We start from the raw sequence: 17,155 nt of genomic DNA on the forward strand, positions 1-17,155 counted from the left end.
GTTTGTACCAATTCTTTCCTATCAGGGTGTTCCAGTCCGCGTGGAGCTAGGACCCAAAGACCTGGCCAAGGGTGAGCTGGTAGCGGTCCGAAGGCTCACGGGAGAGAAGCTGACGTTCAAACGAGCTACGGCTCCTAAGGATCTAACCGATCTGCTTGAGAGGACGCACCATGAAATGTTGGCCAAGTTAGTATTTAATACACCTACTTAGTCAAATTGACAGCAGTTACGTAGTGGATGTGGCCGCGTGGAACTGGGAGCCAAGGACCTGGTCAAGAGCGAGCTGGTAGCGGTCCTAAGGATCTGACCGATCTGCTTGAGAGGACGCATCATGAGTTGTTGGTTAAGTGAGCATTATAGTCAAGTCAATGGTAGAATCGTAACAACTCTGCATGGCATTTGTCAGTGTGGATGTGTATGCTATGAAAATATGACGTTTTTAATGACATTGTTACACTTTATCCTGTTAAAATCGCTGTAAAAAAGTTAGCTTAGCCTGGCCCTAGGTAGACCATATTCAACTTTATGGGATGAGCTCGAAATTGATCCCATAATGACGACCGGTTTGACCTAGTGGGTAGTGACCCTGCCTACGAAGCTGATGGTCCCGGGTTCAAATCCTGGTAAGGGCATGTATTTGTGTGACGAGCATGGATATTTGTTCCTGAGTCATGGGTGTTTTCTATGTATTTATTTATTTATTTTTTTTTATTTTACTGTAGGACTTAGTCAATTTGTGTAATAATGTCCTATAATATAAAAAAAAAAAAAAAAAATTAAATTGTTCAGTTTGACCTACACTTTCACCTCGCTGAATATAGCGCAAGGGTCAGGAAAACATATATTTGGATGTTGTCCGCAGGGCCACGAAGGAGCGCGACGAGCGGCTGTCGGCGGTGAGCAGGTGGGAGGACTTCACGGCGGCGCTCGACCACAAGCACCTCCTGCTCGCGCCCTTCTGCGGGGACACGCCCTGCGAGGACAACATCAAGAACGACAGCGCCAGGTACCCTATCAGAACATTATGTAGGTCTTCACACGGCGTGTGAGCGAGACTGCGCTACAGACATGCATCACGATATCTTGCTTGCACGCCGTCACGGCACCCGGATGCGGCGCCAGTGTGAGAACCGATAAATGTGAAAATTTGTTATACCCGGCCCGGGGAACCTTGATCCCTATGACAGTTCATTTTTGTATGGAGTAACTGTCAATGTCAAATGTTTTTCGACTCTTTTTGGTACTTAAACACTTTTTTTATTTAGAAATATAACATAATAAAAATACGGTAAAAACCTATTTCTACAATTATTTCTGTACATTATGTCTATCCAGAAGCGAATTCGAGGAACTGTCATAGGGATCATCATTCGCCGCGTCAAGTATAAGCATGCGAAACCTACTGAACAGATTTGGGTAAAAGCAAGGAGGTATTGAGTGTGAAAGACAAATACTCGTAATAAAAAAATACTTGCTTCCCTAGTTTGAAAGTTGAAAATAAATTGCACTGTATTTCTCCATACGTTTTAATTTTACTATGTCGTTAAGCGTGATTTTTTGACAAGTAGAATTACCGCATTATGTATGGAGTGCAATCTACGTCAGATATCAAATTCGAAGTACTAGTGTTAGCGACTTTTTGCAGCTATTCAGTTGCATAAAGGTCACGATACAGTCGAGATCGCTGGTCATATACCATCGCATACGTTAGCATGATTCTGCATCGCTACTACCGCGCTACAGAATCGCTACAACCGCGATACAATATCTATACATTCGCGATGTACTCTGCTAACTCTGCTTGCCTGAGCCTGCACAGCAGCGGCAATATGGGTACTCTAGTCTGACTTCTAGTTGTTTTCAAACCACTATGATGGAAAGCAAAAATTTGGGTTAATCCCACTAGTTACCACCAAGTTGTTAACAGTGGTAACTACTGGGAATTTTTTCCCACCTTTTACTACAGGTAACTACTGGGGAAAAAGTTCCCAGTAGTTACCAGTAACTCGGTTTAGTGATAACTACTGGGATTTTTTTCCCAGCAGTTACCACTGGTAAAAGGTGGGATTTTTTCCCAGTAGTTACCAAAATATTGTTAAGAGTTCAATACTAGAAGAATATTAATTACTATACAAAACTTCCAGGGAGAGGCCTATTATTAACAAGTTTATTTCACAGAACGGATGACGATTCAACAACGGACGTGAAGGCCCCCGCCATGGGCGCCAAGTCTCTCTGCATCCCGTTCGCGCAGCCGCGCCCGCTGACCGCCGCCGACCGCTGCATTCACCCGGCGTGCAACAACAAGCCCAAGATGATCACGCTCTTCGGACGTAGCTACTAACCAATAAGCATCTCTGTGCTAAGTTCAAGTTTTATATTCAGTTAATAAATTATTGACAATATTATTATGGTTGTTTTTGAAACTCCCAATTGAATTTATAGGTATATTTTAATCATAGATTTTCTTTTATTATGATGATGTAATCCTGTTATCCCTCATTAGGGACAGACTCGCAGAAGAATTTTCCATTTAGCGCGATCCTGAGCGGCTACTTCCAGCTCTTTCCAGCAGAGTCCAGTTTAGCCAGCTTCCTTCTCAACTGATGGTTGCGACCACGAGCATGAGCGAGTAAGATGGCACGAGGCTGCCATGACTGTCTACTGCCAGTAGATTGCCAGCGAAACCCTGCTTGGACAGGTGGGTGTCCGGTGTTTCTACTTCCCTTAGACAACCCTACAATTTTTGAAATAAAGGAATAATATGCGTCTGACTGAAACTGTATTTTTTGCCTAATCAAAGGTTCGATTTTGCTCTAGTTTGAGCCACAACTGATCTTTCAGTGGAACAGAATTTTTATGGCAGGTTACAATCTGTCAAGGAGTTAGATGTAAGGCTGTCATACCACAGCTGTCATTGTCATTACGTTCAAATATGCATTATCTACTTTCCAATTTTCAAAATGATGGAGCCATGGGGGTTTTTAAGGTCTACTGCCTACAACTCGCAGAACTACTAGTTAAACACATTCATTGCAAGAGGGGGTCAAAGACCTCATGCAAAGTATGGTTAATTACAAGTTACACTAATTGCAGCAGCAAAATTCTTTGTTGAGTAGATAATGTGAAAGAGACTACAGAGACTAGTAGAAATAGCTAGAAAATATTTTATTTTTATTACCAGATAGTTTATTATTTGCTCATAATCAAAATGTTCCTTAACCCCTCATATGCTTAGACAAATCCATCCTCCATGCGTGGGAATTTAAAACTATTGTCTTAAATGCCAAGGTCACATTTTCAATGATCAATGTTGACAGGCACATATTAGTAGTTAATGACACACAATTTTTTTATTACATTGTTATTGATGAATATTACTAATCAACCAGATGTATGTCCATTTGGCACAGATGGGAATAGGTGTTTCATAAAAATCATTCCTATTTGCCTCAGTTCATGTATAGCAGCCGCCACATAAGGATACACTTTCAACAAATCATAGATCTCAATACCAAAAAATCCGTTTATTATTCCTAAACTGAAGAGTAAAAAATTACAATAATCTATACCCTCCTAAGGCCTCTTATTCAGTTAAATGAAATTTAACTCATATTCAATAGGGAGTATTACTGCAATGTTCTGTGGTCAGAGAGCAGCACTATCACATCACATAAACCATTGAGTATCTTATACATACTATGCCTTAAACAGTTTTTTGAGAAGTTTTACTATGACATTGATGCATCAAAGCGGTTTGTTTACAGAGGCCTACCGTGAAACACGAAAATCGAAATTTCATTATCTGGCCTCTTTATTGCTTGAATATGCAAGAGTGATAGAGAGGCAAATAACGAAATTTAGATTGTCGTGTTTTATGGTAAACCCTCAGAATGTGGTAGTGGCACTTTCTACACAGAGCTCTGCATGATATCCCCTATTGAAACAGACTTAGTTTGCTTTGTTTCATTCCGTTTTCAAACAAAGCAAAATCAAGTCTATTTCCTACACTATTATAGTATCAAATTTTTAGTGGCAAATTTTGGATTTTTCATTTCTATGGCTGGGCGTAGGAGGGTACAAATGTAGGTTAGTAATTTAGAATTTGTTACTAAAATTTAAATAAATACAGGCATATTTATGACTGTGGGACCCTCCAGTTTTTTTCTAGGAACTCACATTTAGTTTATAGTTAAAGAGATCACAGATAATAGTAATTTAAACTTCTTTACAGTTTAAACTTTCTTTTCTTGAATGAACTTTTGTATATTTTCTTCAAGTAGCTCAATTCTCCTTTTCTTAGTATTCAATATCTGAACAAACTTCCCATACAACACAGACTCTAAAGTGGTCTTGATGTCTACGTATTTCTCCATTTCCTGCTTGCATTTGTCTAGCTCTCCGGTCAATATGTTGGTCCTGTCATTAAAATCTGAGATGGCTTGCTGTAAACTCTTATTTTCATCCAATAAGAAATCTATCAAAACGTCTTTGGATTCAGGAGCATCCAGTTTCAAGGATACCGATCCATGGACTCTAGTTGCAGTAGAACCTACGAATTTCTTCTTCCAAATGAACGATGCCTCATCATCGCCGGTCTCATTAAAAGCGTATGTAAAATCATCACTGTCGCCTTTTAAACTCAGTTCAACATTTTTCAAGTATTCTGGTTTAGTTTCGTCAAAACACTCCCTGTATTTCTCAGCAAACTCGACAGAAAACCGCCCCGACCAAGTGCGTTCTCCTTCGTACAGTTTTAAGCGAAATACGTCGGTTTCATTATCTTTCCACGAGACTTTTATGTAAATACTGCGACCATTTATGTTAAATTTTGTTACGAATGTACTATTTTGTTCATTTAGATCCATTTTTATGACATTTTAGTGGTTCTATTATTATGTAAAATTTGTATTTGCATGTGATTTTGAGATTGACAGTATTGACACTATTAACAGTGAAGTTTTAAGTGACGTTGTTTTTTTTTTTTTATTACGAGCATTGGCAACTAGGCAATCAACTCAAACAAAATACAAAGGTTTGTACAGATGGCATCGATTTTTGATAATTGCCGGCCATAGATGGTAGGATCAACTAGATGTGCTATACGCCTCGCCCATAAGAGCCAGAACATACGCAATGCGCCTAATTAAAAACACGTTTTAACATTTCTGACAACCAAAAACAACCTACGTAATTCGGTCGGGTTATTTATTGCCCACCAAAAGCCATACTAATATTTACGGTAGGGAATAAAAAAAAATGACTGTGGCAGGGACAAACAATCATAGCGTTTTCTCTGCTACTCCTACTGAAGTTCCATAAGAGCATCTCGTTCGGTCATCTGCCGGCTCTACCATTTCATCTCTATACTTATTGTACCTCTATGTTGACGGCTATGTATTGCACATCGCCTGCGATTATCGTGACGTTTGTAGAGGCAGTTAACGGGGAGGCCATGTATCAATCAACATTAACCTTACATTAGAACAACTTTTGATAATCAGAGTTACCGCAAAGTGTATGGAGGTGTATAGGTTCGCAGGCGAGTCGTACGCCATCCCGTATTCGTAGGCGAGCACCGCCTCTTCTGACAAACCACTTACACAACAGAGTGAGATGGAGTCACAGGTAGAATGAAACACAAGTTGTTGAACTGTTTCGCGATAATAGAGCTTTTTATAGATACAGGGGGCCTACCGCGAAAACCGAAATTCGCAAATTGCGGGGATCTTTCTCTTTTACTCTTATAAAGACGTAATTAGAGTGAGAGAGAAAAATGCTCGCAATTGACGAACTTCGATTTTTCCGGTAGGGGCCGAACATAAAAATGAGCAAAGGAAGTATCTTCGACGCACTTACGTCCTCGTCGTTCCAAGCAGATGAAGTCGCGGACTGAAGCTAGTAGTAATATTCTGGATCGCCGAACGTAGCAGTATACTTAATAATAGTTATTTGTTTTACAATGAGCCAAAATTGTTTAACCCTTCGTGCTGATAGTGATTATAGAGCTAGCGAAAGATTCCAAAATTGAACCATAAGTGTAGCAAGTCAAGTGGTTTAAAAAGTGGAATTTTAAGCGTTATGATGGTTTCAAGGCCTGAGGATTAAACCACGGTTAAACAAACTTTGCTACCGAGTGAAACACAACACGTAGAAAAAACCTACTACTTATAAAACACTACAAATCGAACGCAAATGCTTGACATTAAACATTTATCATTCTAATTATCACTTAAAAGAGTTAAAAGTCAGCCAACATGATGAATTACCCGAGCAAGAGTATTAATTATAATAATAATTGAGAGCGCACTATTGTATTGTAGTTCGGGCGATTTTCCGCAACTCGACGACTGGCGCCTATTTTGCGTGACAAGGGGGGGTGGAGGGTTGGCTACTCTTGCCAGCCCAACTCCTCGAGGAATCCTATCAAACCTTTGATGTTGAGTAGGACCTCAGGGAGGTCTCTCGGGGATCCGAGATGTTTTGCCCTGTATGGGGCCACTCCGCTGCATTCCAGCACCACGTGAGAGGCTGTTTCTTCTGTCTCCATGCATCCTCGGCATAAGGGACTGTCTGTGACACCTGTTATGAAAAGATGTTTGTTAAATAGTCCATGACCTGTTATGACACTGGTTACCATACTCAGTCGGACCTTCCCTAGTTGAAGGAGCGCCCTTGTGAGCTTTCCGTTGATGCCAGGCATGGCTTCTTTTGCCTGTCTGCATCCAGTCTGATTCAGCCAGTGTTCTGTGTGTAGTTTCCCTGTACGTGCCAGCAGCATTGAGCGTACCTTGCTAAACGGTATCGGAAGAATCGGTTCCGGACCAATCGCCCCCGCACCCGATCCTTGCCTGGCAAGCTCGTCCGCAGCATCGTTACCCCGGGATCCACTGTGTCCCTTGATCCATTGTAAAGTGATCTTATTATTATTATGACATACCTCCATTAGTCGTTCGTGGCATTCGTGTATAAGTTTGGATGTAATTATATGGCTATTTAGAGCCATTAAGACTGCTCTACTGTCGGAGAGTATGCGGATGGAGGATCCTACTACCTTCCTTGCAATGATGGCAGCCGCCGCGTTTAAGATGCGCACTATTCGCCAACAAACTGTCTTCAGTTTGGCGAAGCTTTTGTATGTATATATTCTTAAGTATTTTTTGGAAAAAAAAGCGATAGATTCTAATGAAAATGTAAAAAGCGGCCAAGTGCGAGTCGGACTCGCCCACGAAGGGGGTTCCGTACCATTTATGACGTATTGAAAATAAAACCGGACAAGTGCGAGTCGGACTCGCCCACCGAGGGTTCCGTACTTTTTAGTATTTGTTGTTATAGCAGCAACAGAAACACATCTGTGAAAATTTCAACTGTCTAGCTATCACGGTTCATGAGATACAGCTTGGTGACAGACGGACGGACGGACAGCGGAGTCTTAGTAATAGGGTCCCGTTTTACCCTTTGGGCCTAAAAACTACTTACTAGATCTCATTCAAACCAATTTTCGGTGGAAGTTTGCATGGTAATGTACATCATATATATTTTTTTATCATTATCTTATTTTAGAAGTTACAGGGGGGGGGGGGGGGCACAAATTTTACCACTTTGGAAGTGTCTCTCGCGCAAACTATTCAGTTTAGAAAAAAAATGATATTAGAAACCTCAATATCATTTTTGAAGACCTATCCATCTCACGTATGGGTTTGATGAAGAAAAAATTGTTTAAATTTTACGACGTATTAAAAGAAACTACTTACTAGATCTCATTCAAACCAATTTTCGGTGGAAGTTTGCATGGTAATGTACATCATATATTTTTTTTAGTTTTATCATTCTCTTATGTTCGAAGTTATAGGGGGGAGGGGGACACACATTTTACTATGATTTTACCACTTTAGAAGTGTCTCTCGCGCAAAGAAAAAATTATATTAGAAACCTCAATATAATTTTTGAAGTCCTTTCCTCGGGTTTGATTAAAAAAAAATATCTGTGTTTCAGTTCTAAGTATGGGGAACCCCCAAAATTCATTGTTTTTTTCCTATTTTTGCGTGAAAATCTTAATGCGGTTCACAGAATACATCTACCTACCAAGTTTCAACAGTATAGTTCTTATAGTGTCGGAAAAAAGTTGCTGTGACACGGACGGACAGACAGACAGACATGACGAACCCATAAGAGTTCCTTTTTTTGCCATGTGACTACGGAACCCTAAAAATGGTTCGAGAAGTGGAATATTGAGCGTTGCGACGGTTTTAAGGCACGAGGCATACTAACTAGGTATGAAATTCTAAAAAAATCGAACCCAATTAAATCCAAATGAACGTTATATAAATCATCATCTAAAAGTCAATTCTACCAACATAAGGAAACGACTCAAAATTTGCATCTGATTACTTGTGGATAAAATGCAACTTTCTCGTTAATTTTTTAACAATCAAGAGGGCTTTTACCAGTTGGTGTGGTGAAAAATATATATGATCCTTTTTGGGCGTAGGATACAAGCGTAGGAAAAACGACTGCACTGCACAACATCTGCTTATGCTCCAGTGCCAGCACCATACTGTAATATTCACAAAATATAAAAAAAAACATGTGTTAAGGTGGTTCGATTTTCATACAAAAAACAATCGCTATTTATTAATTAATTACACAATATTATTATATAAATAGTTGCGCATCTATCTACTTTCGAATATTCATTTGCGCTAAATTAATAGAAAAACTTTGTTTCATACAGAAATCATGCAATAATCAACGTTATATTTTTATAAATTTTACTCATGTGTGTGTGACAAATGTCGTGTACAAATACATTGCGGCGTTGCCACTCCATGCCTCGCACGGCCATCGGCGCGACGTTGCGATGTTTGACGCGTTTTTAGCTGACTCTGTCGACACTGACACTCAGTGTGACCAGGCGTACGATAATTGTCGTACATGTAAGATAATTTGAAGAGCATTATCGTACACTAAAGTACTATAATTTCAGCCCTTGGATGATGCCACCTTAAAAGTCTAGTAATTTGAAGCAAAATATGACACTTTCTCTCAGAAATAGGCTAAAATTAGTATCTTTTGGGTGTTCGGCTCCTTGGTGTAAGTTTAAAGTTTAAAATGTCACAATTTCCTGTATACCGTTTGAGTCTATCCCAAAAATACACAAACATAAACAGATTTTTTGCGCAATTTAGACGAAAATTGTCTTTTTTTATTATTAATTGGAAATATAAGCTTATTTTGCTAGACATTTTTAGGGGCTGCCTTTTTGATTGGCGTACGATATTTTTTTCAACGGTACAATAATATTGACACTCAAGTACGATAATTCTCTTCCGCTCACCTGGCAACACTGCTGAAACTTGACAGGACCTGGGGGCCTACCGCGAAAACCTAAATTCGCAAATTGCGGGGATCTTTCTCTTTTACTCTCACTAAGACGTAATTAGAGTGACAGAGAAAAATGCCCGAAATTGACGAATTTCGATTTTCCCGGTAGCCGCCCTGGTGCTTGAGGTACTTGATAGAAAACAACGCTGCCGCATGTTCTGAATTGTGATTTTATTTGTTTTTGGATTGAAAATGATAGCAACGTCTAAATCAAGTTACAAAAATCATCGATATTCTGGTCTGCGAAAAACCAGGAAAAGTGTAACTGTAATTGGAATCTACAAAAATGACCAATTCATAGAAAATATGACCTAGAAACTAGTTCACTTTTCTAAAACTCAATTTTGCCCGAGATTGTACTTAGGCGAATACCTAAGGGAGCTAAGTGTATTGATCTTGAATAATTAGTTGGCTAATACATATATGACTCCAACATGATATGGACATTTACATCATAACTATTATACCTAATTGGTTACTAAGTTCTGTTACTCGATTTCTTTCTTTCTTCCTAGCGTTGTCCCAGCATATTGCCACGGCTCAATGGAGCTTGCGGTCCGCTTTGACAACTAATCCCAAGATTTGGCGTAGGCACTAGTTTTTACGAAAGCCACTGCCATCTGGCCTTCCAACCCAGAGGGTAAAACTAAGCCTTGTTGGGATTAGTCCAGTTTCCTCACGATGTTTTCCTTCACCAAAAAGCGACTGGTAAATATCAAATGATATCTGTTCTGAAGTTCTGTTACTCGATTTGCAACCTCTTTATTTCCGTTAAAACAAATGCTACCGAAAAAATAAAAAATGACATAATGTGGTGGATTTGTGAGCTATAATTATATACCACACATAACGCTTATCTCGTCGTATCTATAATGAATTGGGGCCTAAAAGAGAATCGTATTCCAATTTTTTGAAACGCTTGTATTACTTTCTATATTAACTAAAAGTTGCCTTAAAATTCAGCTTTTATACTAAAAACGGCTTTAAATATGTTAAATTAACAAAATATATTTTGACAGATGCTTTCACGCCCAAAACGCTCTTTGAAAATTGTGTGACGTCACAGTTTATGGTTTGACACATAACTACAGTTTATTTTATATCCTTTTTATTTTATTTTAATTGTATTAATTAAGTAGTTTTAGAGTAAATTCATATTGCATGTCCCTATCCGCAACCAATGCTGTCGCCCCCACTGCGTCGTTGGATATAGATGTACGATGCCCTCAATGTCCCCAACTCCGTTATTTCAAAGGTTCCAAAGGCTTAAACATCCACATCGCAAAAAAACACAAACCCCAGGTATCTTGTTCGGCCCCTGTTACATCCTTTCCTCCATCGACACGTAACTCACAACCACAATCCTCACCCTCCGACCCACCTTTTTGGCAGACTCTTAGTAACCTCAAAAGTACCCTCCCAACCGTTAAACGTATACCCAGAGGCGCTCGCGTCGCATTTTCCAAACGCCTCACTGAAACCATAAAAGCCACAGTCAGTGAAAATACAAAACACGCCTGGGAAGAGCTTTTGACATTTTCATTCAAAGTTCTTCACGTTAATGTCAATGACCACTCTCATAAATCTCTTACCACCAAAATTAAGGAAAACTGCTGTCATGATTCTCCTATACATCAAACTACTCGTGAATACACAAGCAGTTGGAACATTTCTAAAATAGTAGAGAGCAAGGTAGCCGACGGTGACATCAGGGGAGCCGCTCGCATCATTTTTTCCAACGACGTAGTAGCATCTAACAGCACAGATACACTTTCAGCCCTAGCTAATAAACATCCTCCTCCAGCAGCCAGCTTCGCCTTGCCTGACCCTCCCCAACCCAGTGACTTACCGCTTAAGGCTACAGCAGAAGACGTCCTAGGAGCCGTCATGTCGTTCCCGAATGGCTCAGCTGGCGGTCTAGACGGCCTCACGCCACAACATCTAAAAGACGTGTTAAGTAGCGACTGCAACGGAACGCGTGACGAGCTCCTTTTACAGCTTACGTCACTCGTAAACCTTATGTTGCGAGGAGAAGTACCCACAGACGTTATCGACATTCTTTACGGTGCCAACCTTTGCGCCCTACAAAAAAAAGACGGCGGCATACGTCCAATCGCTGTTGGATCCACTTTTCGGCGTCTCACTGCAAAATTAGCTTGCCGTGCCATCCTTGCAAAATTGGGTAATGAATTTAGTCCTATTCAACTGGGTTTTGGGTCCAAAAGCGGTTGTGAAGCCGCCGTCCACGCCGTGCGTACTTACGTGGAGCATCGGGCGGGCGAGGTGTTGCTGAAGGTGGATGTAACAAATGCTTTCAATTCCGTGGACCGAGGCGCCCTGCTGACCCAAATCAAAGAAAAAATTCCCGAAACATACAATTTCTTGTGGCAATGTTACAGTTCACCTACTAAACTTTTATATAAAACAAATCTTTTGGCCTCCTCTGTTGGTTGTCAGCAGGGCGATCCCCTAGGCCCAGCCATTTTCAGCCTCGCCATCCATCCTATCATAAAAAAATTAAATTCTAAATTAAATATCTGGTACCTCGACGACGGAACCCTTGGAGGTGATGCCTGCACCGTTTTAGCCGACTTACAGAAACTAACATCCGACCTAAAAACTATTGGCTTAACTTTAAACTTCTCTAAATGCGAACTATTTATCTCGAACTCGTCTCTTGACTGTCAAAGCATAGCGGATAACTTTGCCTCGATAGCTCCCGGAATCAAAATTACCAGCGAAAATGAGCTTCACCTCCTCGGCTGCCCTATTTTAGACCAATCCTTCGACGAATATGTCAATGACAAAATTCAAAATTTCAGTTCTGTTTCGGAACGTCTTTTGAAAATCAACATGCATACCGCCTATTCCATCATTCGTCACTGCCTTTTTGTACCCAAATTCACCTACGTTCTCCGCTGCAGTCACCTCTGGAAGCATCCCAGCCTACTCCTTAAACTAGATTCGCTAATTGAGGACACTTTGTCATCAGTCCTCAATATACGTTTCGAAGAAAGGTCTTGGACCCAGGCTACTCTACCTATCCGGCACGGTGGCCTGGGTATCCGCAAAATTTCTAGTGTCTCGCTGCCAGCCTTCTTGTCCTCGGTGCATAGTGCTCAAAACCTAATTGACAGCATTTTAACCCCTTCTCTTGGGGCCATAGAGGCAGCACATTGCACCGAGGCCAGGAATGTTTGGTCACTAACCTGTGGCAACACAGATCCACCTTCCAATCCCTGCTCGCAGAGGCAGTGGGACGAGCCGCTCTGCCGCCTAGTACGGAATAGTCTTGTTGATACGTCAACTGGTACGGCAGATCGAGCTCGTCTTCTTGCCACTGCGGAGTGGGAGTCGGGACTGTGGTTGCAAGCTCTACCTTCACCATCCATAGGCACCCTAATCGACAACTCCACTTTTCGACTGGCAGCTTGTTTGCGTTTAGGGACTATAACGAACGTTCCCCATCGCTGCCGTTGTGGTGCCATGGTGGATAGTTATGGTCACCATGGACTCTCTTGTGGCAGAAGCGCCGGCCGCATACCCCGACACGCCAGTATCAACGATGTCATCCGAAGGGCCTTTGTCAGTGTCAAAGTTCCGGCCATACTGGAGCCCGTCGGTTTGGCAAGGGACGATGGCAAGAGGCCCGACGGTATGACTCTGGTGCCTTGGAAGTTGGGACGGCCTCTAGTTTGGGATGCCACATGCGTTGACACTCTCGCGCCGTCCCACCTTCCGGGTACCAGCAGTGGTGCTGGTCGTGCCGCGTCCGCGGCCGAAGACCTCAAACGCCGAAAATACGCCACCCTCGTCAGTAGCTACATTTTCGAGGCGTTTGGGGTCGAAACGCTGGGGCCGTGGGGGCCAAGCGCGCGTCGGCTCTACAAGGACCTAGCGTCGCGCCTTATAGATGCCACAGGTGACCAGAGGGCTGGCCAGTATTTTGCTCAAAGGATAAGCATTGCCATCCAACGTGGCAATGCGGCCAGCCTTCTGGGCACACTGCCCATCGGCAGCGACTTGGGAGACGTTTTTTATTTACTTTAAGTTTATTTGTAGCCTTTTTTATTATTATTAAGTTTATTTATAGTTTATTGTTATAATTATGTAATATCTGTGAAATAAATCTTATCTACTACATACACACGTAGAAGATACGAACTGTCAACTGATATTTGTCATTTGTTGTTAATCGCCTAACTGTCAACAGTGTCAATCCGAGAGTTGTGACGTCATCAGAATCTTCAATGACGTTTCGAGTTTGGTCACGTGACGTGTGCCAAAAGATATTTTAAATTCAATATTTACAAAAATATGGTCATTAAAGGTCCCCTAAAAGTAGTTTAACATGTTTTTATAATCCAAAACAATTTTTTGGGATACAATTATGCCCTAAGATTTGTAGATGGAAACAACCCTATTGCGTTGCACAAATGTGAGCACCCGCCAAACATGATTTTGGGTGTGTCATACTCAGGGCTAACACAGATTCATTTCTGTGAAAAAAGTGTGAAAATAGTGAAGCCCTTAAGCCACACCCTATTTCAAAACCAGCCATGGATCTTTGAACAGGACTCAGCTCCTGCACATAAGGCAAAAACAACTCAAGCCTGGTTTCGAAGTTCGAAGGAACAAAATTGACTTTATTGCCCACGAAGACTGGCCGTCCTCCAGCCCGGACCTTAAACCCCTGGATTATGCCATATAGCAGGTTATTGAGGAGAAAGCCTGTGCTAAACCCCACACAAATCTTAACTCCCTCAAGCGGGCCATAGTTAAGACAGTGACGGAATTAGACATGACAATCGTGGGTGCCGCTATTGATGACTGGCCTCGTCGTTTGAGGGCCTGTGTCAAAGCCAGAGGAGGCGATTTTGAATGATATTGTCATATGTAATTCCTGATTTTGTGTACTTCATTTTAATATATACTTTATTAAACTTTCGTTGGTATATTTAATGTAGATAAAGATTATTGCAGGAACAGAATTTAATAACCAACTAAGTAGAAAACAATGCAATACATAAACACATAAATTGGATATGATGTGATCCGTTGAATGAAATTGACAATAAATAAAATAAATAAATAATTTTCTATCTCTAGGCATTGTGTGAAACTTCTAGTTGTGTCAAAATATCGGGAAATCAATAATATAAACAAACATGGTAAATATCTCATTTCTTTTTATAATGGTTATAAATAGAAGGCCATGCAATTTTGTAACTCACTGTAATTTAATTAAATATATCGTAAAAAAATGTTTTAATTCTACTGTAAAATAGTACCTACTTTTTTAAAGGCTGGGCAGTAAGGGATTGCTTTAATTTTAGAACAAAACAGCGTTTTTTTTTTTGAAAAAAATACCGTAAAATCTGACTTACAAATTTGGACTTTCTTAGGTTCATTCTACTTAGAATCTTCTCCACCCTAGCATTAAAAAAAGATATCCTAAAATATCCATACTATTACGTCACATTTTAGTGTGAAAGAAATTTCAATGTAAAACTAAAATTTCAATACAAATTTTCGGGTTTTTTTTAGCACGAGGATTGATTATGCTAGTGATTCTGAGTTGGAAGAACCCAAAAATATCATGATGTGTGAGAATCAGATTTTTAATATTTTTATGGAAAACGCTCATATTTCTCATAAAATAATTTATTAATAATAGGTACTTGATAATAATGATAACAAAAAAAAAATTAATGAGTCTCGAACCCACATCCTCTTGTATGTATTTCCACGTACATACCGCAACGCTATTGAAGCCTACTCACGCTGTGCCAAATTGTCTACTACAAGGATCCCAGTAAGACTGTTTGAATGTGTGAGTGATACTTAGAAATAGAGTCAAGAAACATTCTGTCGACATTAAGGGGTAGTTTTTGTACAATGAAGTGTTCAATGTTTGTTGTAATAGTTCAATATTTATTTAAAGATTGCGCTAAACATAATTTACAGTATAGAAATACCAAGACTACTCCACAAAAAAATTAAAACTCAAAATTTGCAATTGTGGCGCCATCTAGTGAGGTTTAAGCTTTGGGTAACCTAGTCGAACCACCTTAATAAAGAATTCTTTATTAGACATTTAAAAAAAACTTTGAAACAATACCTGTTACAAAATACAGCAAAAAGTCCATGTTATAGCAAACTACAGTTTCTGTGTCTCGATTATGAATAGGTACATTTTAAAGTCATGTTGATTGACTTTACCCATTTCGACTTATCAGGTAAACTGTAGAATTATATTTTTGCTCAAAAAGGCCCATTAGTGTCCATACTGTAATTTTTTGGCTGGGTTTTTATTTTAAAACTCCAGTGCGCCTTTTGTGAGCTTCTCGAGTTGAAGAATGACCCTGTGATAATGTATTACATGAACACTAATGCAAGATTTTGTGCAAAAAACATCGCTCTCGGATTGAAAACGTGGACAGTGCCAATTACATCCACACTTTATCAGGCCCGAAATCGGGCCCAGGCAAGAGTATTTTTCCGTGTCATCAAATATCAGCACATCGTTAACAATATATGAAATGTAAAAAAATGGTTCATATGCAAAAATATCAAACATTAAACATTTTTAGCAATTAGTGACATAGTATTTTTTACATTCCAAATATTGTTAACGATTTGCTGATATTCCGTGTAAATTCTTATCAGGCCCAACATCGGGACTAATTTCGGGCCCGATATCGGGAAGTGTGCATGTAATTGGCGCTTTACTGGTGAGGACGTGGTTAGATTTTTGGATGCCGATTGTACAATATGCTTAAATCACCTAATGCTTTTTTGAATCACTCCTTAATCTTGTCTGGATATATCTTGCTCAAACGATTAATAAATAGTTTGGTGTCAGCGCACACTGTGTTTGAAGTATTGAAAGAGCCCAATTCAGATTTTTTAGCACGAATCGTGTTTAAAAACCTGCCACAAAGTGCTTTCTCCATCTCAATTTTTAAATTGAAAAATTCTTGAGTGTCTTTTAAGCACGTTTTATAGTCTGATTTAATTGTTTCATACTCAGTTTTCAGTTTATTTAATTTATATTTTAATTGTTTATTTAAAGTCAAAAGAACTTCTATCAAATCTGGGCGAGCGTTGCTTGAAGAGGTGTCCAATTCAACTGGCATAAATCCTCGAATTATCGTCATATCTCGTTTACTTTGAGTTACACCGTTTGGAATTTTTTGTTTCCAATAGAAAAACCCATCCTTAAGTTCATAGTGGTAATCTTTTCTCTTTTCAGATAAACATCGTTTTATGCTGGTATAATAGTCATTCTCGGTCATGTTAAAATTTCTACTAAAGGTCGCTAATCTGTTGTACGAAAATTTGCCTTTCCATACAACATCTGAATGATATAGATTTAGTTTGAATGAATTTTCCAGCCAACCGATCATGACATACCATCTTCTACCATCGATTTCTAATGGCGTTATAGTAATAGCATCGTCTAAATCCATTGACTTGTTGTAGTATATGTGGGTCCGGTTTTTGTATTGGATATTTTTTGGTGTAGGTATGTTTATTTTATTCGCATGATTTTAAAACACATTTTTATAATTATTATTTATAGACATCAAGAAAATGACAGAGCCAAACTGTCATACTTTTGATAGTTTGTTCATAGTTTGTTCTTTGCCTTTGATGCCGTCAATGAAATATAACTTTTATGTGTTTTTATACTTCATGGTTTATGATTATGAATTTATGACCAACTTTGAGACTAACTGAAAAGTTGTGTTTGCCAGACTATATAATA

The 17,155-nt window shown here is 39.7% G+C and overlaps 3 protein-coding genes across 3 annotated transcripts in view; 1 reads left to right on the forward strand and 2 right to left on the reverse strand.

Annotated features, from left to right (window-relative positions):
- The window catches only part of LOC133528291 (bifunctional glutamate/proline--tRNA ligase), a 112,176-nt gene extending 109,768 nt beyond the window's left edge, over positions 1-2,408 (forward strand). The window contains exons 29-31 of the mRNA XM_061865622.1: positions 26-186; positions 863-1,006; positions 2,179-2,408. Coding sequence (XP_061721606.1) covers positions 26-186; positions 863-1,006; positions 2,179-2,344 — 471 coding nt within the window. The 3' untranslated portion in view covers positions 2,345-2,408. The remainder of the gene's footprint in view (positions 1-25; positions 187-862; positions 1,007-2,178) is intronic.
- A 1,104-nt stretch (positions 2,409-3,512) lies between these two features.
- LOC133528315 (DNA repair protein XRCC4-like) lies at positions 3,513-4,969 on the reverse strand. The gene has a single exon (XM_061865658.1). The coding sequence runs from the start codon at positions 4,866-4,868 to the stop codon at positions 4,236-4,238; it is 633 nt and encodes a 210-aa protein (XP_061721642.1). The 5' UTR covers positions 4,869-4,969; the 3' UTR covers positions 3,513-4,235.
- A 10,328-nt stretch (positions 4,970-15,297) lies between these two features.
- Positions 15,298-17,138, reverse strand: LOC133528314 (uncharacterized). Its single transcript, XM_061865657.1, has one exon. The coding sequence runs from the start codon at positions 16,854-16,856 to the stop codon at positions 16,188-16,190; it is 669 nt and encodes a 222-aa protein (XP_061721641.1). The 5' UTR covers positions 16,857-17,138; the 3' UTR covers positions 15,298-16,187.
- Positions 17,139-17,155: the final 17 nt, after the last annotated feature.

This window comes from Cydia pomonella, chromosome 19 (genome assembly GCF_033807575.1).
Source record: "Cydia pomonella isolate Wapato2018A chromosome 19, ilCydPomo1, whole genome shotgun sequence".
Taxonomy (NCBI): Eukaryota; Metazoa; Arthropoda; class Insecta; order Lepidoptera; family Tortricidae; genus Cydia; species Cydia pomonella.